A 22869-nucleotide genomic window follows, 5' to 3' on the forward strand; every position below is an offset into this window, starting at 1 on the left:
ACCCCTCACCCCTTACAATGAGCTTCTTCATTTCTCACATGGCTGGCTTCATAGATTTTAATTGCCTCAGTCACTGATATCTAAATTGTTGCCTTGAAATTGGGTCTTTCATTATCTGTAGCTAAATATCAATCCCTGCGGCCTCTGACCTTCTGTTAATTGTTCCTTAAGCTAAAGGATTACATGTTTTGGCGGTATTGAATACAAATGTAAGAAAAATAAGACCGCATAAATGATCAGAATAAATGGAGACATATAGTATCAGCAATGCAGCCAGTAGAGACCATGGAACCGACCTATCTACCACCGGCAAAGAACTCCACCGCAACTCCCCCTTAAACTATGTCCTGGACCCCCCTCACATCCAGCATTGCCAAATCTCGTCACCACTGCTGAGATCTACAGATCCTGAAAGGGTCATAAAGAGTAGGTGGGGCAGTGCTGAATTGCCCACCTCGAAAGTGAGGATTTATAATGGAAATTCTGCCCATGGGAGGTGGTGGGATTAAGTGGTTCCCCATTTCCTCCATAACCATGCCGTACTCCACTCAGCTTTACATTTTGTTCCTTTTAGACCATACACTAAGAGTATGTTCACACGTAGTGTTTTCAGCCGTTTTTCGGGCCGTAAACGTCCCGAAACACGGCTGAAAAATCAGAAGCAGAACGCCTACAAACATCTGTCCATTGATTTCAATGGGAAATACTGCGTTCTGTTCTGACGGGGCGTTTTTATACTTGGCCTTTTTGAAAAACGCCACTGAGCACTACGGCAGAGCAGGGAGTTCTCTCCCCGCTCTGCCATTAAACAAAAGACATGTATCCCCTCTCCACAGGATAGGGGATACATGTGTGATCGCTGGCATTGATAGGAAGAACGGGGGACCGAAAGTCCCCTGAAGTTCTCCATCACAAACCTCGGACTTCCGGGGTCTGTGTCGGCAGCTCCGTAGAAATGAATGGAGCGCCGGTCGCGCTTGTGCGCATGCGTGACCAGCGCTCCTTTCATTTTTATTGAGCTGCGCAGACGCCGGAAGTCAGAGGTTAGTCATGGAGAACTTCAGAGGACCTTCGGTCCCCCGTTCTCCCTATCGCTGCCAGCGATCACACATGTATCCCCTATCCTGTGGATAGGGGATACATGTCTTTTGTAGAACACACTGTAGGTCAGATTTTTTTGGGGGGGTTGGGGCTGCATGGCGTTACCTATAGGGGGGCTGCATAGCGTTACCTACAGGGGGGGCTGTATAGGGTTACCTACAGGGGGGGCTGTATAGCGTTACCTACAGGGGGGGCTGTATGCCATACAGAGTCCCCCCTGTAGATAACGCCATACAGCCCCCCTGTAGGTAACGCTATACAGCCCCCCCTGTAGGTAATGCTATACAGACCCCCCTGTAGGTAACGCTATACAGCCCCCCCTGTAGGTAACGCTACACAGCCCCCCCTGTGGGTAACGCTATACAGCCCCCCTGTAGATAACGCCATACACCCCCCCCCCCGTAGAGAACGCCATACAGCCCCCACTGTAGAGAACGCCATACAGACCCCCTTGTAGAGAACTCCATACAGCCCCCTTGTAGAGAACGCCATACAGCCCCCACTGTAGAGAACGCCATACAGACCCCCTTGTAGAGAACGCCATACAGACCCCCTGTAGAGAACTCCATACAGCCCCCTCTGTAGAGAACTCCATACAGCCCCCTCTGTAGATAACGCCATAAAGCCCCCTCTGTAGAGAACTCCATACAGCCCCCTTGTAGAGAACTCCATACAGCCCCCTTGTAGAGAACTCTATACAGCCCCCTCTGTAGATAACGCCATACAGCCCCCTTGTAGAGAACGCCATACAGCCCCCACTGTAGAGAACGCCATACAAGGTCTTATTCCCGCGAGCAGTAAAAGGGGGGCCCAGAAAATTTAGCTTTATGGGGCCCTGAAATTCCTGATGGCAGGCCCTGCATATAAGTATTTGGAGTGTGGGAGGAAATCGGAGAACCTGGAGAAAAACCCACACAAACTCCATGTAGATGTTGCCCATGGCCGGATTTAAGCCCAGCACCCCTCTCAGTTGTACGTTATATTGACAGATATGCAGAACATGAGGACATTTCCTTATTCTTGTCATGAGTGCCAACCCCAGGCAACACGATCATCCAGATCAGCTTTGGCCATGTACAGGAGTCTTGTAAAACATGGCCTCCATTTTTCAGAACAAGTAGAAGATGACAGACCAGACACAGGGAAACGCTTCACGTTTCATAACTGATAAATGACTTGATAGCAGCACAAACCCGTGATGACATTACGATCTCTACCCCCAGGACAAACCTCTTATGAGCATTGTCTTGACTGTTATCAATGACAAATGGTTTCATTTCTGGGCTGCGAGCGTTTTTGTGCAGAGCAATAAAGTCGGCTACTCAGTGTGTTTAGCATTTTGTGCTGCTGTCAATATAACACTGATCTATTGATTCACCATCGTGGTATAATTGTCTAGACCTCAAACAACTTACTGACATTTCGAGCAAAGTACCAGTTCCACTTTAAAGGGGTTGTCTGGTTTCAGCAGATAATTGTCATTTTTTTTGTATAATTAAAGTTATACCATTTTTCAATATTGTTTCTGTATTATTTCATTGCCATTTTTAAGATCTCTGCTTGTTGCTATTTAGCAGGAACATTCATTGTTTACTTGCAGTGGATATAATTCTGTCCATGGTCATGTGATGGACACACAGGTGCACGGCTTGTTACAGTATGTGTATCAGAGCGGAGTCTTCCAATGATCCCAGCACTTGTGTGCTAATCACATAACAATGGACAGAACTGTATCCACTGGAAATAAACAATGAATGTTCCTACTGAATAATACATTTCATCCCTGGAGACAAATGCAGCCTGTGATTGGCTGCAGCGGCAGTCACATGGGATGAAACGTTATCCCAGGAGGCCGGCCCTCTGATGTCATCTAGGCCGGCCTCCTGGGATGACCTTTCATCCCATGTGACTGCCGCTACAGCCTGTGATTGGCTGCAGTGGTCCCATGGGATGAAAAGTCATCCCAGGAGGCCAGCCTGCAGAACATCAGAGGTAAGTATAAGGTGTTTTTTTTTTCAAGTTGCAATTTTTTGTGATTTTGCTTCAATTCCGGGTTTTAGATCCCCCTTGAATTCAATGGGGAAAACCCATAACAAAATACTGGCGATTCCGCAACCACAACTGACACTGCGGCTTAAAAAACTGCACCACAGGTCAATTTGTGTGCGGAATCTATGCATATCACATACGCAGCGTGTTGATGAGATTTCTTGAAGTCTCATCCACTTCTCTGCTACTGTATTATGCTGCGGATTTTCCGCAACAAAACAAGTTTCTGGAAAATTGGCAGTATTTACGCCACGTGTGGACTAGCCCTAAAGGTGTAAGATATTGTTTTCTCTTACCACTTACTTGAAAAATTATCATGAGGCCAATGGCAAAGTTTGCAATTATCTTAACACACACACACACACAATTAATACACAACTAACACATACACACACATATATATATATATATATATATATACATACACACACACGAAAAAAGATTGCCGCACTCCAGTAAAACGTCGCTTGGCTTTAAACATGGGCAAATAAAACCCCAGATTCTTTACTGGACCTTGCTGGAGTGCTGCAATCTTTTTTCTTGTATGGTATTTTGAGCTGTGGACTAAGCTCTAGTTGCTTTGCACCCACCACTTTATTACATGAGTGTTGCTTCATTTAAATATTTTTGGTACTATGTATATGCATATATACATATCCATGTGTATACAGACATACACACACATATATAATGTATATACATACACACAGGCATATTCAACAAAACCTAAACAAACATGCATACAGATATACATAGATAAAAACACACATCCATGTAAATGTACACACCTTAAATCTCCTGGGCACCAATGCAAAATCTGTAATAGCCCCCTCCCCCCCCTCAGTTATCACATATTATTTGTAGTATTGGTCTCCTCATATAGGGATCTTTTTTACCCAGGTATGACCTCTGTCTCGGCACCCCTTTGGCTTCGCCCCTGCAGACAAATACAGATACACACACATTTCCCTCTCCAGCAAATCTGGCAGTCTACGGACTATGACTAGTGATATCCCTGTGCCGGCATACTAATGTCTCTTCCTATGGAATAGTAAGCTGATCAAGATGACGGACTGGCTGACATATCCTAAAAGTGGAGCAGAAAGCTATCCACTGTCATAGGTGTGTCCTCTACTCTGTAAACACTAGATCACTGCTTGTATATACAAAGCCTAATAGCTGCAATGCACTCATGTAGTATGCTGGTCATGACTTGTATATGCCAATGACATTACTATAGAGTGTAGACTTTGCCTGGGTTAAGATTTGGCAGTGCTGGCATAGCAGGCTTATGAAAGCAGCGGTTTGAAGTTCTGCTCTACACCGGAGGTACAGTATAAATGTGTGTTTGTTTTTTTCATATATAGAGGAATTCTGTGTTATCTTTTGGAAACAGTTTTTATTTTGAAATTCGTTTTATTTTCAGAATATATCTGAAGCCACTAAGGTTACTTCTTCTTGCACGCGCTGCTACCCAGACACAGTGACAGGGAAATTGATGGCGTTATGTCGTCAACAGTAAATTGCAGCAGTTTGGTAAAATTATTGTTTTACTAGCTGCCTGACAGGCTACAAAATAGCTCATCCTTACAAATAAGCAGCGAGCAGGTCTTCCACCAGCAAGGAAAATGCTTGACTTAGCACTGTAGCCTTGCAGCGCTAGGGTCCGCATGGAGTTTCTATAGTATCCCTGTGTTTTCTCAGGTTTCTTCCTCCCAGTACTCGGATTTCCTCTGACACTCCCAAAACATACTGATAGGTGACTTGGCTTTAGATTGTGGCTTCAATTGTCATTATGTAAGAAACAGGAAAGTTCCCGACGTGCACACTAAAAATATCCATAGTGCTCCATTAGCCCGACAGAGGCAAAAAGAGCGTCCTTTTGTCCTTCGTTGGGCTGGTATACATCAGTATATATTTTTTTTACTATGCTATTCCACTCCATCCAACGGAATCCTGAAAAAAAACCTATACCGCGCAGTATACTCTTTTTTAACATGGGAGCCTATGGGTGACGTATGCTACTGTATGGCATATGTGATAGGCATTAATTTAAAGAAGCACTCCACTTAATTTTTTTATTGCACCCACCATTTGTACATTGGTGTTTCAGTGGGGTGCTGTGTGTAGAAATACTTACCGATCCCTGCATCTTGTATTTTTCGTGTCCAGCGCCGCTCACGTGATCTTCCCTCTGACTTGTCTGGAGTCACTGTGCTTTCGAATAAACCGGAACGAGGCTCAATAGGAATGCATTGAGAGCCTGACTTCCGGTTTTCTGAACAGCAGCGATTCCAGACCAGGTCAGAATGAAGATCACATGAGCGGCGCTGGACCCAAAAAACAAGAAAATGCGGGGATAGGTAAGTATTTTTACACACAGCACCCCACTGAAACACCAATGTACAAATGGAGGGTGCAATAAAAAAATAAAGTGAAGCGCTTCTTTAACTTACACATTTTGAGCTTTTCAATAGCTTTTCATGATGTATCAGTTTAAATGTATCCCATAATAGTCTATGGCGACAGATGCATAGTCTGTGTTTATCGTGTACGTCGGGAACTTTCTTTGGCGTATATGATAAACATAGTGAAAACATTTTATGTGAATGGAGCCTCACTCCAGTTTAATAAATATTTCAAATTAAGATGTTTAAGTGGTTTACTTTCAGTCCAGTTAGATTGTGTCACCCATGGCCGGCATCAGCACATGGCAAACCCGGGCAAGTTACCGAACCGGTTGTTAAAATTACAGCTGGGATAAGAATTGGTTCTCCTTGTACTCAATTGTATCCGCGTCCAAATGCGCTTTATCTGTGATGCAGGTGGTCGTTCCACTGAATCAGGCCTGGTCAGAAGAGACCAGGTCTGCGTTGCTGGAGGACGGCGCGTAAATAGGGGGCAGATGAGTAAGTAACCTTTTTTCCGGAGAGCAGTGTGAGTGGCACGATTTACAGGCTTTATGAGGGGCACTATCTACAGGGGGCTTTATGGGGGGCACAATCTACAGGGGACTTTATGAGGGGCACTATTTACAGGGAGCTTTATGAGGGACACTATGTACAGGGGGCTCTATGAGGGGCACTATCTACAGGGGGCATTCTGAATGGTACTGTCTACAGGGGGCTCTATGTGGGGCACTGTCTACAGCGGGCTCTATAAGGGGCACTGTCTACAGGGGGCTCTATAAGGGGCACTATCTACAGGGGGCATTGTGATTGGCACTATCTACAGGGGGCATTGTGAGTAACGTTATTTACAGGGGGTATTGTGAGTGGCGCTGTCTACAGGGCACACTGTGAGTTGCTCTATCTACAGGGGACATGTGTGTGTGTGTGTGTGTGTGTGTGTGTGTGTGTGTGTGTGTGTGTGTGTGGTGCTTTACTTTATAGTATTGGACACAATTGAATTCCACCAGTGGAAATCGCTATGTGTAAAACTAGACTTATATTAGTTTCAGAAATGTATAAGGCAGAAAGATATTACGCATAAAATAGTCATCCCATTGAAGGTCCTTTCAATCAGCATCTCCTCAGCAAAGGGCAGAGCAAAGATTAAGCAATGATAAGCACAATTCTGCACATTAATAAGGTTTACAGTTTTACAAAGCATGACTTGACAATGGGGTTGCAATTCCAGAGGGTTACCTACCTGGGGTCCATTGTGTCCCCCAAAGACTGACTCATGCCTGGTGCTCCCTGCTCGCTCCAACTGGGACAGAGTTGTTGGTAGTCAGTACGCTGCCTGTATGAAAAAAGACTAGGTTGACAGGAGCTAGGAGAGTTCCCCAATGTCTGGCACTCCTCTCCTGCCTGCCAACCTGTTTTGTTTTATGTTTCATACGACCACCAGTTTAAGATATTGCTAGCAGGACAGAGTAGAGTAGCACCTGGTGCATGCCAGACATTGGGAGATCCACCTGATTACATGGACATTAGAACCCAGGCATGTAATGTCCTACAAACAAGCTTCAGTTTGGGTTTTCCACCAATGAAAAAAATGACCAAAGATATATATATGGTAAAGGACAAATTCACCTAGTGTATAAATATTAACTGTGCAGGAGGGGTGGGGGGTAAAAGTGACAACTACTATGACTAAAATGTTGTGGTGCTCAGAAGAAGAGTTGTCACATTACTTTCACATAAATAAGGCACGATTCACATCTGAGGAACAGAACAACGAAAATACCGGAAGCGCCGGTAGCATTGTACGACAGACACCACTGTTGCCTGACGGAGCACATTGACTATAATGGGTTCTGTGGGGTTTCCTTCAAGTTGTCCATGGTTTTTTAACGTTAACAATAGTGCAGCATGTTTTTTCTGCCAAATCTGTGATGGAAGCCACTAACGCAGATGTGAATAAGGCCTAAAAAGAAATTAAGCTGTCCTAGTCTTGGCAAAGGCCTATCTAGAAGATCTTTCAGTGCTGTATCATTGTCCAGCATTTTAAAGAAAACCAAATTCAAATATATTAAACCAAATTCATAAAAATAAAACAATTTATATATGAAACCAATTTCATGAGAGCTAATGGGCCCTCTTAAAGGACTCCTTTTTTCTTTAAAGTACCCTACAATGTAGTTATGCAGGTACGTATGTATACAGGTGTGCTAACAGGTGTTCTTTTCTATCCCTGCAAAGCTATCTATGAACCACACTTTTCTTGCAATATTGAAAAGATGTAAGTACTTTGAAATTGGAGAAAAAATATGTAAGTGTTCCCTTTATAAGACCTCTTTTATTTTGCTCTATTTTGCTTAATATCGGTGAAATATTCCCAGATCGGCTCACTGAGCGGGCCTTTTATGTCATCTGGCTCCCTGAACAATGTAACAACTTATTTCTGCTTCAAGTCAATTTCATTGTCCATTCTGAAAAATATGCAGTAAACTAATGAATAAATATGTTCCATTTGTGAAAAACATGTATTTTCACAAAATGATGTTTTTACAAGCTAGACATAATATCTGAATTCTAGACATGCCTATGTACTCAATCTCAGAGCTGCAGAAATAAACCAGTAGACCGACTGCCACAGAATTGACCTGGTTGACTTCCCTTTCCCTGGTAAATCTTCATCTGGTGCCTAATGTACAGAATCGACACAATGTAAAGTGGGGTAAACCTAAACCCTTAGCCCCTTCTCTTGCATAGCTGAGATCACTTGGGACCCGTGGGCTTCTCACTGCCTGCTTCAGATAGTTCAAGACACCAATCTATGCAGTAGGCTAGGGGCATCATGCTATGAAGAACGCAGGCAAGGAGAAGCACTACTAGCTAATATAACTTGGTGGTTGGAGATCTTTTTTACGTTAAAGTTAACTCATTTGGTCCCAAGCCCAGTTCAACATTAAAATATAAATATTCCCATTCTATCTTATTCCAATTGACACCTTCCCCAATTCAAAAATTAATCCATATCTCCAAAATACCAAAAGTTTGATGGGTGGCACTTTAGCCAGCTGACAAACATGTCATACTGTACTATCAACCCATTGACTTCTGTTATTAAGAACGGAGTATAAATCACTAGGGAAGGCAAAAAGTCTGAGGATAAAAAAATTTACGACTTCCTTCAGCCTGGTGTGAACCAAAGGGAACCAGTGATGAAAACAACTAACAGGACTTACTGCCCAATTCAAACGTTTTTATGTCATCATATATTGACAAATAGTTGTGAATTGATGACTTACTTTCCCTCCGATCCATAGCTGTTCATACTATCCTCTATTGATTCATGGCTTGCTTGACGTACAGTTCGACTCGGCATCTCAACAGCAAGTCCAGTCTCAGTGCTGCGCTGAATAGCACCTTTAAGCTTCCGTCCATCTTCTGAAAGACACAAAAAAGCATTATTATAGTTATTTTTCTATTATCATCACCACTTTACATGTTGTATAGCGGTAGAAAGACATCATTATGGATTATTACACAATAAACAACTGATATAGCCAAAATCCCATGAGGTACAGTCTCTAAAGTCATAGAGATGCGATTAATACATTTGGTAGGAATGCCCAAACCTCTGCATATTTTGATCCCAAGTTTTCATTGTGATAGATGAGGTTTGTGTGTAATTTAGTATCTCTGTATACTTTACATCAGATAAATCTTCCATACTTGTTCATTGATGGTGGTAACTTTTCACTTAAAGCACAGATCCGTCTTATATTGCCATATTGAGGCCCAATTATCAATAGTGTCTATCATATGACATCTCATATGACATTAAATATGATGCACATTGTGAGTTCAATTTTCCCACATTTTGTCCACAATATTCCCACATTTTTCTACAATAAATGCATGAGCCGCAGTGTAGAAGAACTGAATTTTTGAAGAACTTTTTGAAGAAGAACTTTAATTTTCAGGAAAATAAAGTGTTCATACGTTACTAATCTCAGAAGATGGCTTTGTACATCTTCTCAACCAATTATTTATTTCTATTGCCCCAATACATTAATAATGAAAAATAACGCCACTTTGCAAATAATCTTGATTAAAAAAAAATCCTACCATTTTGAGTCTACAGCTCCTTTGCAAACCTATGTGTATCCGTGGTAACAGACAACAAACAAAACCGGTATAGCCTGATCCTGCAGTCATTCCCCGCTTCCACCTGTCCCCCAACATTCATTAGGTAGATTAACAAGAAGTAAGGGATCAGCCTGTTGTCTTTTACCATAGAGATCCATAGATCTGAATAGGAGCTGTAGACACCAAACGGAAGGACATTTATAATTAAGACTAATTGTAAAGTGGCTTCATTTTTCATTGTAGATGCTTTGGAACATTAATAATAAAAAAAGTTAATTGCCAAGGTGGGCATAGCCTTTACTATGTCAACCTTTAACAAAATATAGGTATATATCATGGGCGTGCATGGAGGAGAGAGGGGCCCCCATAGCAAAGTTCAAATTAGGGCCTTCTTTGTTTTTGCTGGTTAATATCACCACACCTTTCTCCATCTAGGACAAGAGGGCATGGCTTTTGTTTGCCACACACCCTTTCCATGAAATTTCCCAATTCCTTCCTTTTTTACTTACTAAGGCTGCAGCATCTGGGAAAAGGAAATTGATGCAAAGGTAGTCACCACTCAATAAAGAATATGGGACAAACCCAAATTAGACCCCCTTTCTACAACGCCTTTGGTGTCTTTCCTACCTAACTGTACCGCTCTGGTCATATCCCTAGTCCGCCTTCATGATGGTCACAGTCCTGATCCAAACATATGTAAGAGGAATGTTTTCCTTTTTCACATTGCCATTCACACCTTTCAATCATGAACACATGAACAATAGACTACATGCTTTAAAATGCAAGTGTTGATCTTACATGTGGATTTATATCAAACACTAAAAGGGAAAAAAAATCAATAAACAGAGGAAGAAGTGTAATAGCTTTGTTAAAGTAAGCCATCGCAGACCAAAAGTGAACAAACAGAGAAATGCGCTAAGGCTCGCGGTGTCTGGGGACCGCTGTACCATGCCCCAGTTATGTCATCTCTAGCTATTTATAATAAACTTGGGGGAAAAAATCCACTTACTGCAAGTTCAAATATGCATGAATTGGATTTAAAAAAAAAAAAAAAAAAAAAACAAGATTAAAAAAAGATGCATTGCATTTTCTACTTGTGAAATCTGAATGAGACTGTTGTATGCGGAGGTGATGGTGGAATAGAGTAATGTCTCCAGTCATTGGCAGATATGACACCTAGTGAGAAGTGACACAAGAACCCAGGGTTCTATTTTTTTTTTAATCGAGATATTGTATGTGATATCATCTATTAAATACCCTACATTTGGAACAAAACCCAAGACCACTTCCTACTGCACTGAAAATGTAGAATAAAAACTAAATTCAGAATGGTAAAACAATCTTGGGTGTATCTTGTCCGCCGTCAATACTCATCTCAAAGTCTTAGCATCTGCTCGGGATGCGGAGTTTCCACGTATATAAAATAACCATGAAAATCCAAGTAAAAAAAGTAAATTAGTATAAATCTAGAACATATCATAAGTGTAGATAATTAGTTAATGATTAAAACTAAATTGTCCTCCTCCAATCTGCCTATTACTTATATCAGTATTCCCCAACCTGAGGCATTCTGCAAAACTACAACTCCCATCATGCCTGTGAGCCTGTAGCTGTTGGAGAATACTGCCCTATATAGTCAACACAGGTCACAACTGTCCAGTCTGATTTAATAAATAATGTATATCCAGAGTGTCCTATCCTCTGTTCAATTCTTGAGATTCCTCAATGGCCTGTTCATGATTTCTGTAAGTCATCCATGAGATCCAGCCACCTTGGCTGGTCAACTCTTCCAACCATAATTGTCTTTTTCAACGAGCTGTCCTATACATGGAGGCAATCAACATCCATGTATAAAAGCAATGCAGGACTTTTTTTTTAGCCTGTACTGGTATTGCATCTGGGTTAGGAGAACTGTTTCCCATCACTGTTATGTGGGTAGAGGTGGGTGACAACAACTGAGATTACATTTATGGATGGATCAGTGCTATGGTTGTCACTTATCTAGCGCTCCACATAGGTGTGTGTGTGTGTGTGTGTGTGTGTGTGTGGCTTTAGATTTGTAACATAGGTATTCATCCTTGGTGCAGGAGACTTTAAAGGGGTACTCCCATAATCACATTCCTGGTCCATTGTCCCCAACTATTAAAAACAATCAAGTTCTCAAATACAATTAATTTTACAAACTGAATGCAGCTCAAAATTCAACCCCCCTAAAAACCCCATGGTGCAAGTGTATTTATACCTGGTTGCCCAGGAATCCGTCCTCCTTTAGTTCTCTGCAGCCTGGCCAAGCATGCGCGGTAGATACTTGCTATGCTCCTACAGCGGGTATCCTCTACTCTGTGCAGTGAGGAGGCGAATGCTCGGTAGTGCTGTTCACACCGCACTGGTAAGACAGGCACATTAGCTGCTTTCAGTGAAGAAGCAGCTCCTCTCTGTGTGCGGCCCTTGGCCGGGCTCAGCAAGCGCAGCTTAGATCATCCATTTAACCATCAATGGTAAATCTTCCCCAATAAATGGCACACGTTTATTATTTTAGCCGTATAAGTGACTGGGGAGGCGGCGGGGAGCTTTGGCAGTGTGGAGACAAGTGGTGCTTCTGGGAATTGTAGTTTGCGAGATAGCATCAGCCGTCACATGGTATGACCCGCAGAACCGCCTGTACTGCTCTAAGAGGAAAGCAGTAGGAACTGGGCCAGAGGGGTGAGAAAGCACATCTGAAAAGTTTGTAGCCCATACAAAGTATGCGAGCACGGCTCGTAAAATGCAAAAGAACGGACATGTTCCATCATTTTCGGAACATTTCTACGGCACGGACACCCATCCGTAGCGATACAGAAAGGTGTCCGCAGCCAATAGAACTGAATGGGTCCGTAATTGCGGACCATATTACGGTCCTCAATCATGGAGAGTTTTTACGGTCGTGTGCATGGGGCCTAAACCTTTAAAAACGTAAATTTTTGTTTTACTAAAACAATGTATTATAGTGTTTAATGCAACTTTGTAATTTCTTTTGATTCAAATTTTTTATTTTTTTTTTTACTTTTTGAGATACAGCTTTATTTATCCTGGATACATAGAAGCTGTATCTTGCGCTGAAACCCAAATTCATCAGGTCAGCAGAACTGACGGCTTCGGTGACAGCAGGTCACCTGTTATCGATAACATCTAAGTTCTAAACATTACACACTATAATACATTGTCTTGGAAAAAAAAAGTCTTCAAAGGTTAACATAGCCTTTTAGATGTACAGCTTATGTACCTGGCAGAACATTGATAGCAATTAGTAGTCTTTTCTTCATGACAAACAATTATTTGCAGTGATCACGGTTACGTGATTGAGTCCTTTTATTTTTATAGTTTAATATCTGTCTCTAGATGAAAGCACAGAGATATGTAATAGGTACAATAACTCAGCCACGAAGACAGTATCATTTCATGCTCTGATTTATTCTGTCAAGTGGGAAATATGAGAAGTACCACATGGTTATATATAGATTTAATGTACATGAAGAATGGGGCTGACATTTTCAGTTAAATAACATCTCCATGAGAATCCTTGTTCTTCTATGAGTAAATGTCTGGTAAGAACCGAGTGTTATAATCGAACAGTAAAATCCCGTCTGCCTATTTCAATATAAATAAAATGTGCAAATCTTCAAACTTAATATAATGTCATATGCAAATTTAAATGAAAACTAAATTGTAAGCAAAATTGTGTATATTTCTTTTTTTATTTTTATTCTTTTATTTGTCATTTTGTTATTTTATATCACAAATCGTACAAATAATATACACAACATAGTGCGAAAATGGCAGTGAAAAACATGCAACAAATCACAGGTCAGTTATCAGCCTCACATCAACACATGGGGTCACCTGAGAGTACCATGTCGCTGAAAACACTTATTTAAGGAAACTCCGGTATGCACCCTGAACCCGCACATGATATGTCCTAAGTGTGCATAAGAGCATTAAAGAGAGAAACAGAGACAGAGAGAAGGAGAGGCAAATTAGTAAGGAAAGAAAGAAGAGAAAAATGGAGAGGGAGAAAACAAGAAGGGAGGCGGGGGGGGGGGGGAGCTGACCTGACATTCCGGATCTAGACAGGAATTCACGAGGCCATGATGATTTTATATTCCTCGGTCGTTTGGAAACGAATCCATTCACGCCATGTTTTTAGGAAGGAGGCATGAGTCCCCTTTATTGATGCCGTGAGGTCCTCCATTCTCATGATTTCCTGGATCTTGCCGAACCACGTGCCCACCGTCGGAGGACAGGACTGTCTCCACAGAGCAGGAACACATGCCCTAGCCGCGTTTACCAGGTGTCGAACTACCGAACGTCTATACAAGGGCAGTGGGACCTCACACAAATGAAGCAGGAAGAGGCCCGGGGATGTCGGGAGAAGGTAATCCGTAAACTTTAAGGAAATGCGCCACACCTCGGACCAGAACCCTGTCAGGAGTGGGCAGTCCCAGAAAATATGCAGGATTGTACCCACATGGTCCCCACATCTCCAGCATAATGGCGAGGCCGCCGGGATCATAGCATGCAATCTGGAAGGCACCCTGTACCAACGGGACAGTATCTTAAACCCTGCCTCTTGGAATCTACTGGCCATGGAAGACTTATGCGTCATGGTGAACAGGCGGTCTTGTTGTTCAGGTGTAAATGTTTCGCCCAGATCCCTCTCCCAGCTGAGCAAGTACGGAGGTGGCGGCAGATTGGATCAAAAACGCATAGATTCTGGATAAAGCATGTCGGGTCGTGCCTGTGCCTGTACACAGGAGTTCAAACGCGGAGCAGTCTCGTAGTTGCTCTCCAGGATGTTCTAGGGACGCCAGGAAATGTCGCAACTGGGTAACTTGCCATGTCGAGAAAGGGACAGGGTCCAACAGGGCTTGTAAAATTGTGTATATTTCAACAATTACATTCTACATCAAATGCTTAGTAATTCCCCATTAGTTCTCTTGTACTGGGTTTGAGTTGCAAGTGTGCCTAAAGCTAACCCCAGAATGCTGACGGTTTCCTGCAGTGTAGCAGCACAGATAACAGTTACATGCTTAGCTGTTAGGTCACATGTCTGACTACACTGTTGAGCTGACCTCAGTCTGTTTCCAAGGGCAACCAGAGAAATTAGGAAGGAGAAATGTATATGAATGGGCAAAAGGATAACATGTAAATAAAGTCAGCACACGATTACTGAAGCAAGTATATGCAAAGGCACTCAAAATGTTATGTAGATTTAAACTATGAAATTGGACATTACTTTTAATTGTTTCAAGAAACAATATGTTCTATTTCCTTGCGAAATAGAAAACCGAAAAGATTGTACATTACTTTGGATCATACATATACCATAAAGTCCCATTTAGACTGATGGTACTGGAGCCCTAATGACCCGCTGTCTTCCTCCTCTTACCACTTCCTGTCTCTTGGAGACTGTGGGGTTAGGGGAAAGGGGAAAATGTGACTCCTCAAAAACTTTCCTTCATATAAGCCAAAGGAGGACAGATTTCCGTCCTCTCAACACAGGGGTTGTCATCTTATGTACTGAGGAGTCTTGATACCTGTCATTCCTATTTTTCTATTTGTTATTTGTGTTATTGCATATAGTTTATTTCATGTTATCAGTCACAGCTGGTTGTCAATGAAATAAATGTAGAGTGATAGAAGAAGCAGACGTGCCTACTGGGAGTTTGGTGGTCGGCATACTGGGATAATGACAGGAGTATTGGTTAAGGGAAAGGTGTTATCTTTGTGAACAGAATTTTATAAAATTGCCTTCACACACCTGTAACATCTGGCCAATGAAGAAACTTGTGGCAACCCGTATTTGCAGAGGGCATGTATATTGCATTATTATATAGTTTAGGTGACTTTTATATTGAAACTGTTTAAAGTGCTACAATACGTTGACTTGAAAGGGCATGTTCACACCTGTGTTAGTGTTTCTGTTGTTCTGCTCCGTCAGAGGAGCAGAAAATTAAATAAATAACAAAAACAGAAGCGCCACTTCCTTTGTACGACGGTCACTAGCAGTGCCCCAACGGAACCTATTGACTTTGATGGGTACCACTGGGGTGCGCGTGGCTTTACCGGAAACAATAGTGCATCATGCTGCGCTATTGTTTCCGGTATTTTTGCCAGGATCAGTGACGGAGGCCCCGAATGGAGTCTCCAACGCAGATGTCAAGAAGCCCTGTATTGTTGCAATCCTTACTAAGAGAAGCATTGCAACATATTATACAGTCAGTGACCTCGCCGATCTAAGAACAGAGACCTCTGTACTCGAATCGTCTCAAACAATATTGAGGTGATTAACAGGAAGCTGGTGCACGCCACAGAGCTCGAAGTTTATCGCATTTTGAGCTGCCCTGTATGTGACACTGAGTCACTTAACACAAACACTCCTGGCTTCATAGTAAATGTTCATATAATATACTGACAGATGGGCTCTAGGAAAATACGCCTAATTTCTCCAGGATATTTGGATACACTCCACTGCAGAGCTACAGAATTGGGATCTGCCCTCGTTTTAATTGCAGGGTATGACAAGAGGCGTCTTATTTAGATAAAGGACACAACTGATGTCATTGGAAATGATGCATCATCAGCCAACAAGCAGGTAGAGCAGATTACAGTGATACTCACTAATATCCAGGAAGAAAATGAGAGCAGTGAATTGTTAATTGAGCAATTTGATAATATTTCAATGGTAAAACGACATTTTAATGCTGATTCATATCTGAGACCACCACACATCCTGAATCAAACAAAAATCCCTATGTTTCACTAAAGTCGTCTATACACATAACTGAAGCTTAGCAACAGCTATGTTCCATGACTCCCCGGAAATACAGTATCGCCAGTCATGTGACAGTCATACCCACAGAAACACATTGAGCGGCACAATATGTGTAACTTAATGTGGTCGCACAAAAAGCTGCAGCACACCACAATTCAGTCAGCTCTTAAAGTTGTCCAGGATTAGAAAAACATAACTGTTTGCTTTTAAAAACAGCACCACCCCTGTCCACAGGTTGTGTGTGGTACTGCAGCTCAGCCCTATTCTCTTCAATGGAGCTGAGCTGCTATTCTAGACACAACCCATGAACAAGTGTGGCGTTGTTTTTGGAAGAAAGAAGACATATTTTTTTAATCCTGGACAACCCCTTTCACAAAGTTCCATGACTGTTGCAGTCCAATAGGATAAAATGGCGACCTTGACTGTTTTGTAACAGTTGTATGAACTTTCCCATTAAGGGCTTGTCCACACGTAGTGGAATTGCTGCGTATTTTCAGTCCGGAATTGCGGACGGAAAATGCACAGCAGAATACAGTAGCAGCACACGCTGCGTAAAAATTCAGAGCAGAAATTCACCTGCGTTGCATATTTTTTGTACTGCAGCATGTCAAAAGCTGCTGCGGAAAGTGGACTAAATATTTTGCGTTTTTCAGAGGAGATTTTACTATCTCCTAACATTGAGAAAAACTTAGCAAAATCCGCACCATTTTCTGCAGTAAAAAAAGCAGCAAATGGTGTTTTTTCCACAGCGGATTTCTGCTAGTTTCTGCGGAATTGCTGCAGACATTTTCTGCCGTCACATGTGGACAAGCCCTTATAACTATAGGAGCGTCATGTCATCTGGAGCATGACCTGCCCGTAAACCAGAACCGCACTGTTGAAGTCATCATGTGTCCCAGACTATCAAACAATATAGTTGTGGCTTCAACTAGTAAGATAGTGAAATCCAATTGTAGTACTAGATGATAAATGACAAAGAAGTAAAAGTGAAGTTAAATCTTGACTGATTTAGCACTGATGGAATTATGATTCCCGGACTGACATCTTAAAAAAGCAGACTTTTACAATCTGGCGAGAATTCCTTACGATGAAAGGCACTAAAACACAATGGATTCTCCGTCAGCCAGAGTCTCACGATGAGCTATTTCTGGTAGACCACAAACGTTTACAAACATCCCACGTTACGGAAAGCAGTTATCAATAACCCATAGAGAGCAGGAATAGGTTCTCCTGTGATGGCGCGGGTCTGATGTGACAGGCTGCAGATGGATCCCCTCCTACAGCAGATACTGGGGACATTAACCTCAATTCTATCCTGTTTCCTCACACAGAACATTCCCACACAGCAGATGTGTTTTCTAATTGCCGCTTTGTAATATATTTTCTTCAATTATGCAGAGCTCGAGTTTTATGAATACCTCCAAGAAGAAATCCCTTCGTTCTGATTGGATTTGAATTCTTCAGCTACGGGGTTTCAAGTGTTGGAAATTGCTGATAAGTCCAAACATAAAAATACGCTAAAGAGATGCAAAATATAATGTAATATTATGAGCCCCGGCAAAGTCACCGGATTAGCACCAACTCCATATCTGGAGTTATAATGGGTAATAAATACATATTACCGTAAGGACGGGGACGTCACTGCAGGCTTAGGGCCCAACTCTGCAGTAGGAACTGCAAGTATAATATTTATAAGGGAGAATTCACCTGTTAATAAAAGGTGATATATTCATTTGGCACCAGAAGTGCTCACATTTATAATATAAAATTAAAAATTAAAATTCTTCATAAAATTGCAAAACAATCTTAAATGAAAAATCTGGTGACAGAGAGCACATATATTTATCACATTTAAACTAGGCGTTTCAAGTCTACTCGCTTCTTCTTCTAGCTTATTTTATCCTCCACCGATGACTGGAATACTTCCATTTATTGTTTGTGACTAAGACCTCAATTACGTCTGCGTTGGAGGCTGTTAGGGGCCTCAGTCGTGGATTCCGCTGCAAATACTGGAAACAAAGTGCTATTGTTTCCGTTAAATCCACGGACACCCCAATGGGACCTATTAAAGTCAATGGGTTCCCCCGGGTGCCGGTTGTCTCCGTTGTTCAATGGAACCTGCGCTTACGTGATTTTTGTTGTTCTGCTCCTCTGATGGAGCAGAACAACAGAATGCCGGACTCAGATGTGAACAGGGACTTACATGACAGGTCTGTGTTTCTGTGTTAACCACATTGATCTCTATGGACACATCTCATTCTTATCATGAACTCTGAAAGCAACGCAAGAGTTGCCTTTTGATAGTTGATCAAAACTTAATCCATGTAAATTTGTTACCCAGGGTATAGGTTTATCATATAATGACTATCTAATAATCTATAACTACATTTTCTGCATCCAGGCAAAACAGATGTAGTCAGCAAATATATATAAAAATGGTTACTGATCAGGTGGATTTTCTGATCACCTGTGTGTAAGGCCTCATTTACACGAGCGTGTGCGTTTTGCGCGTGCAAAAAACGCTGCGTTTTGCGCGCGCAAAAGGCACTTGGCAGCTCCGTGTGTCATCCGTGTATGATGCGCGGCTGCGTGATTTTCGCGCAGCCGCCATCATAGAGATGAGGCTAGTCGACGCCCGTCACTGTCCAAGGTGCTGAAAGAGCTAACTGATCGGCAGTAACTCTTTCAGCACCCTCGACAGTGAATGCCGAACACAATATACACCAACCTGTGAATAAAAAAAGACTTTCATACTTACCAAGAACTTCCTGCTTCCCCCAGTCCGGGCTCCCGGCCGTTGCCTTGGTGACGCGTCCCTCTCTTGTCATCCGGCCCCACCTCCCAGGATGACGCCGCAGTCCATGAGACCGCTGCAGCCTGTGATTGGCTACAGCCTGTGCTTGGCCTGTGATTGGCTGCAGCTGTCACTTGGACTGAACTGTCATCCCGGGAGGTCGGACCGGAGTTATCGGTAAGTCAGAACGTCTTTTTTTTTTTTTACAGGTTCATGGATTTTCGGAGCGGAAGTCACTGTCCATGGTGCTGAACCAGTTTAACGCTTTCAGCACCGTGGACAGTGACTGTCTCCTGACGTCGCGTACCCGAACATTTTTTACCGGTTTCGGTCAAAACGAGTTTGGCCGAACCCGGTGAAGTTCGGTGCGCTCATCTCGAATTTGACACTCCGTTTGGATGTTTGTAAACAGAAAAGCACGTGGTGCTTTTCTGTTTACATTCAGGAGTTTGACAGCTCTTGCGCGAATCACGCAGTTCGCACGGAAGTGCTTCCGTGCGGCATGCGTGGTTTTCACGCACCCATTGACTTCAATGGGTGCGTGAGTGCGCGAAAAACGCACGATTATAGAACATGTCGTGAGTTTTTTTCTGCGCACACGCGCTGAGCGCAATTCACGCATCGTCTAAACTGCCCCATTGACTAATATAGGTGCGTACGACATGCGTGCAAAGCACGCGCGTCGCACGCGCGTATATTACGTTTGTGTAAATGAGGCCTAAATGTGGAGCCTTTCAATTCTCAAAAACAACTAATGCCTAGAACACTTTTTGACTCCTGTTCCAGGACCAGTAAAAGACGGAGAGGTGGGGCAATCAATTGAAAGCCAACGGGCCGGTCATCTGAGGGGTCTACAGACCCGCATAATGTCACACACAAATGACAGGATCCAATGTTGCTGCTGAAATTGTCGGCAGAGAAGACTAGTTTCTCCTCCATTGGAATTAGTTTCCCCATAGCTTAAAGAGGCTCTGTCACCAGATTTTCAAACCCCTATCTCGTATTGCAGCAGATCGGCGCTGCAATGGAGATAACAGTAACATGTGTTTTTTTTTCAAAAACTAGCATTTTTGGCCAAGTTATGGCCATTTTTATATTTATGCAAATGAGCCTTTTTTAAGTACAACTGGGCATGTTTAAAGTTAAGTACAACTGGGCGTGTATTGTGTGTGTACATCTGGGCGTTTTTACTTGTTTTACTAGCTGGGCATCAGCATCATCCACTTCTCTTCGTTAACGCCCAGCTTCTGGCAGTGCAGACACAGCGGGTTCTCGAGAGATCACGCTGTGACGTCACTCACTTCCTGCCCCAGGTCCTGCATCGTGTCGGACGAGCGAGGACACATCGACTTACCTGCAAACGCCGATGCTGCTGCAGAATCAACTGTAGCCTCTGTCGCCTGGTGCCGATGTGTCCTCGCTCGTCCGACACGATGCAGGACCTGGGGCTGGAAGTGACGTCACAGCGTGATCTCTCGAGAACACGCTGTGTGTCTGTGCACTGCCAGAAGCTGGGTGTTAACGAAGAGAAGTGGATGATGCTGATTCGTCAGCATCATACACTTCTATTCACAACGCCCAGCTAGTAAAACAAGTAAAAACGCCCAGATGTACACACACAATACACGCCCAGATGTTACACACAATACACGCCTAGTTGTACATAACTTTAAACACGCCCAGTTGTACTTAAGAAAGGCTCATTTGCATAAATATAAAAATAGCTCATAACTTGGCCAAAAATGCTCGTTTTTAAAAAAAAAAAAATGTTACTGTAATCTACATTGCAGCGCCGATCTGCTGCAATAGGAGATAGGGGTTTGAAAATCTGGTGACAGAGCCTCTTTAAGAAATTCTCCTGTGATTGGTTGAACTGAGTTCCTTGTCCCACTTAGGTCACTACTCGATGAGATAAATATTTTACTATTTAGTGTTGCGAATTTCACAGGACTGTCTGATCTCTGAACCTATTCGCAGAGGAGACGGCAAAAAAAAAAAAAAAGTCATATTCCCATAAAAATATTCAGAGTGGATTGGGTTCTTTTGTTGAAAATTGGGCAGAACTTGGTCTTGGTTTGGAGAATTGGCTGAAGCATTGTCACAGATGTGTCGTCAGTATTACTTATAAACACTCATACAATAGCTTTCATATTTAAAAAGCCGCTGTTACCTCCGAAAACCCCCCTAAACTACAATAATCAGTATGTAGCTTAAAAGACGCTGATTCTGAAATGTTTATCTTTTTATTCACTTGCATTCCCTCACTATAAACCCACAAATGGGCCGTGCGCTGCATAGGGATCCAGGAACACGGGCCAAAATAGGAAATGTCCTATATTTTCACGGGCCGTTCACACGGTCCGCTAAAAATGCAGCTGTGTGAATAGCCCCATAGACATGCATCGATTTTAATGCAGCCAAGTGACGGCCCTTAAAAAAACAAAAACGGACGTCATACAGCCGATTAAACCTGTCCTCTGAATAAGCCCTTAGGCCCTTTTACATGAACCAATGAAATTAGTGTAGTGCTCTTTTGATAAACTTTATTGATAAAAACCCAGAGAACGTCTTTAACATGTGCATGATGATCATTAATAAAAGAGGACTTTATTGTTTATTCCCACACATCAGCTTAAACCAGACACTAATAAATGCATACATTCTGGGCAACCTGTCAAAAATCACAGATCTTATTTTGAAAATCTGGAACTACTTACTGTATATTTGTTTATTGTATAAGTAATAAACCATCTGGCCATTAGTTTTGTGGCACAAGATCACACGCTTAAAGTTGCAACCATTGAAACCGCAGCTGTAGTTGTTGCGCTGTAGCATTACATTATGCTGATGAGACCATTGAAAATGAATGACATCTCACACAGGTGATAAAGGATGAATGTTCTACACGTGTTGCACAATCAGCAAATGTAATTAAATGGATACTAACTTTTCAAACAATTTATGCTAATCTAATAGTATACCTGATATAGAACAACTTTGTAATTTACTTACTGTTAAAATATAGTTGTTTTATCCGTACAAATTTTGTGTAAGGTTACTGCCACTTGGTGTTTCCCCCACTCTGTAATCTGCTGTCCCGCCTCCTGTTGACACAGAGACGCTGCTGGTGAGATTTCTATGTCACCCCACTGCTGAATTCTCAGCTACACTGCTCATTACTGCTGTATAATGTCATCCATGCCCCTGCAGCTTCTATATATGTAATAGATAGAGATATAGGAGCAGGATTCTCCTCTTCTCTGTGTGCAGTGTATAGAAGACATGATAGCAGTTAGGCTCCGCCCACTATCTCATAGACAATTGAGAATTAGAGATAGAGTCTGCAGAGGGGAAAACGGCAAAATAATACAGAATACAAGTCATATAATGGGCATAAATAGTGTTATTCCTCATGTACACACATATGACAGCTTATTCTGAAAAGTCACCAGAAAGAGGTACACTTTAAAGGAGTAATCCTATCGCGAACATTAATGGCATATCCACAGGATATGCCATAAAAGTTTGATAGATGCAGGTCCCACCTCTGGCACCCACTCTTTTCTCTATAA

At 42.4% G+C, this 22869-nt stretch overlaps 1 protein-coding gene across 10 annotated transcripts in view; it reads right to left on the minus strand.

The window, feature by feature from the left end:
• The window catches only part of RIMS4 (regulating synaptic membrane exocytosis 4), a 185547-nt gene that overhangs the window by 61694 nt on the left and 100984 nt on the right, over positions 1-22869 (minus strand). For 8 of the 10 annotated variants that reach the window (XR_012851515.1, XM_075845191.1, XM_075845196.1 and 5 more), the window contains 2 exons: positions 8849-8987; positions 6802-6894 (listed from right to left, as the gene is read on the minus strand). Coding sequence is in view for 9 of the 10 variants with exons in the window: in XM_075845191.1 (XP_075701306.1) it covers positions 6802-6894; positions 8849-8987 (232 nt within the window). In the remaining variant the exon portion in view is untranslated. Of the gene's footprint in view, positions 1-6801; positions 6895-8848; positions 8988-22309; positions 22402-22869 lie in introns of all 10 variants that reach the window. The other 2 variants (XM_075845194.1, XM_075845190.1) reach the window with 2 other exon arrangements.

The sequence above is a fragment of the Rhinoderma darwinii genome, chromosome 13, assembly GCF_050947455.1.
Source record: "Rhinoderma darwinii isolate aRhiDar2 chromosome 13, aRhiDar2.hap1, whole genome shotgun sequence".
NCBI lineage: Eukaryota > Metazoa > Chordata > Amphibia > Anura > Rhinodermatidae > Rhinoderma > Rhinoderma darwinii.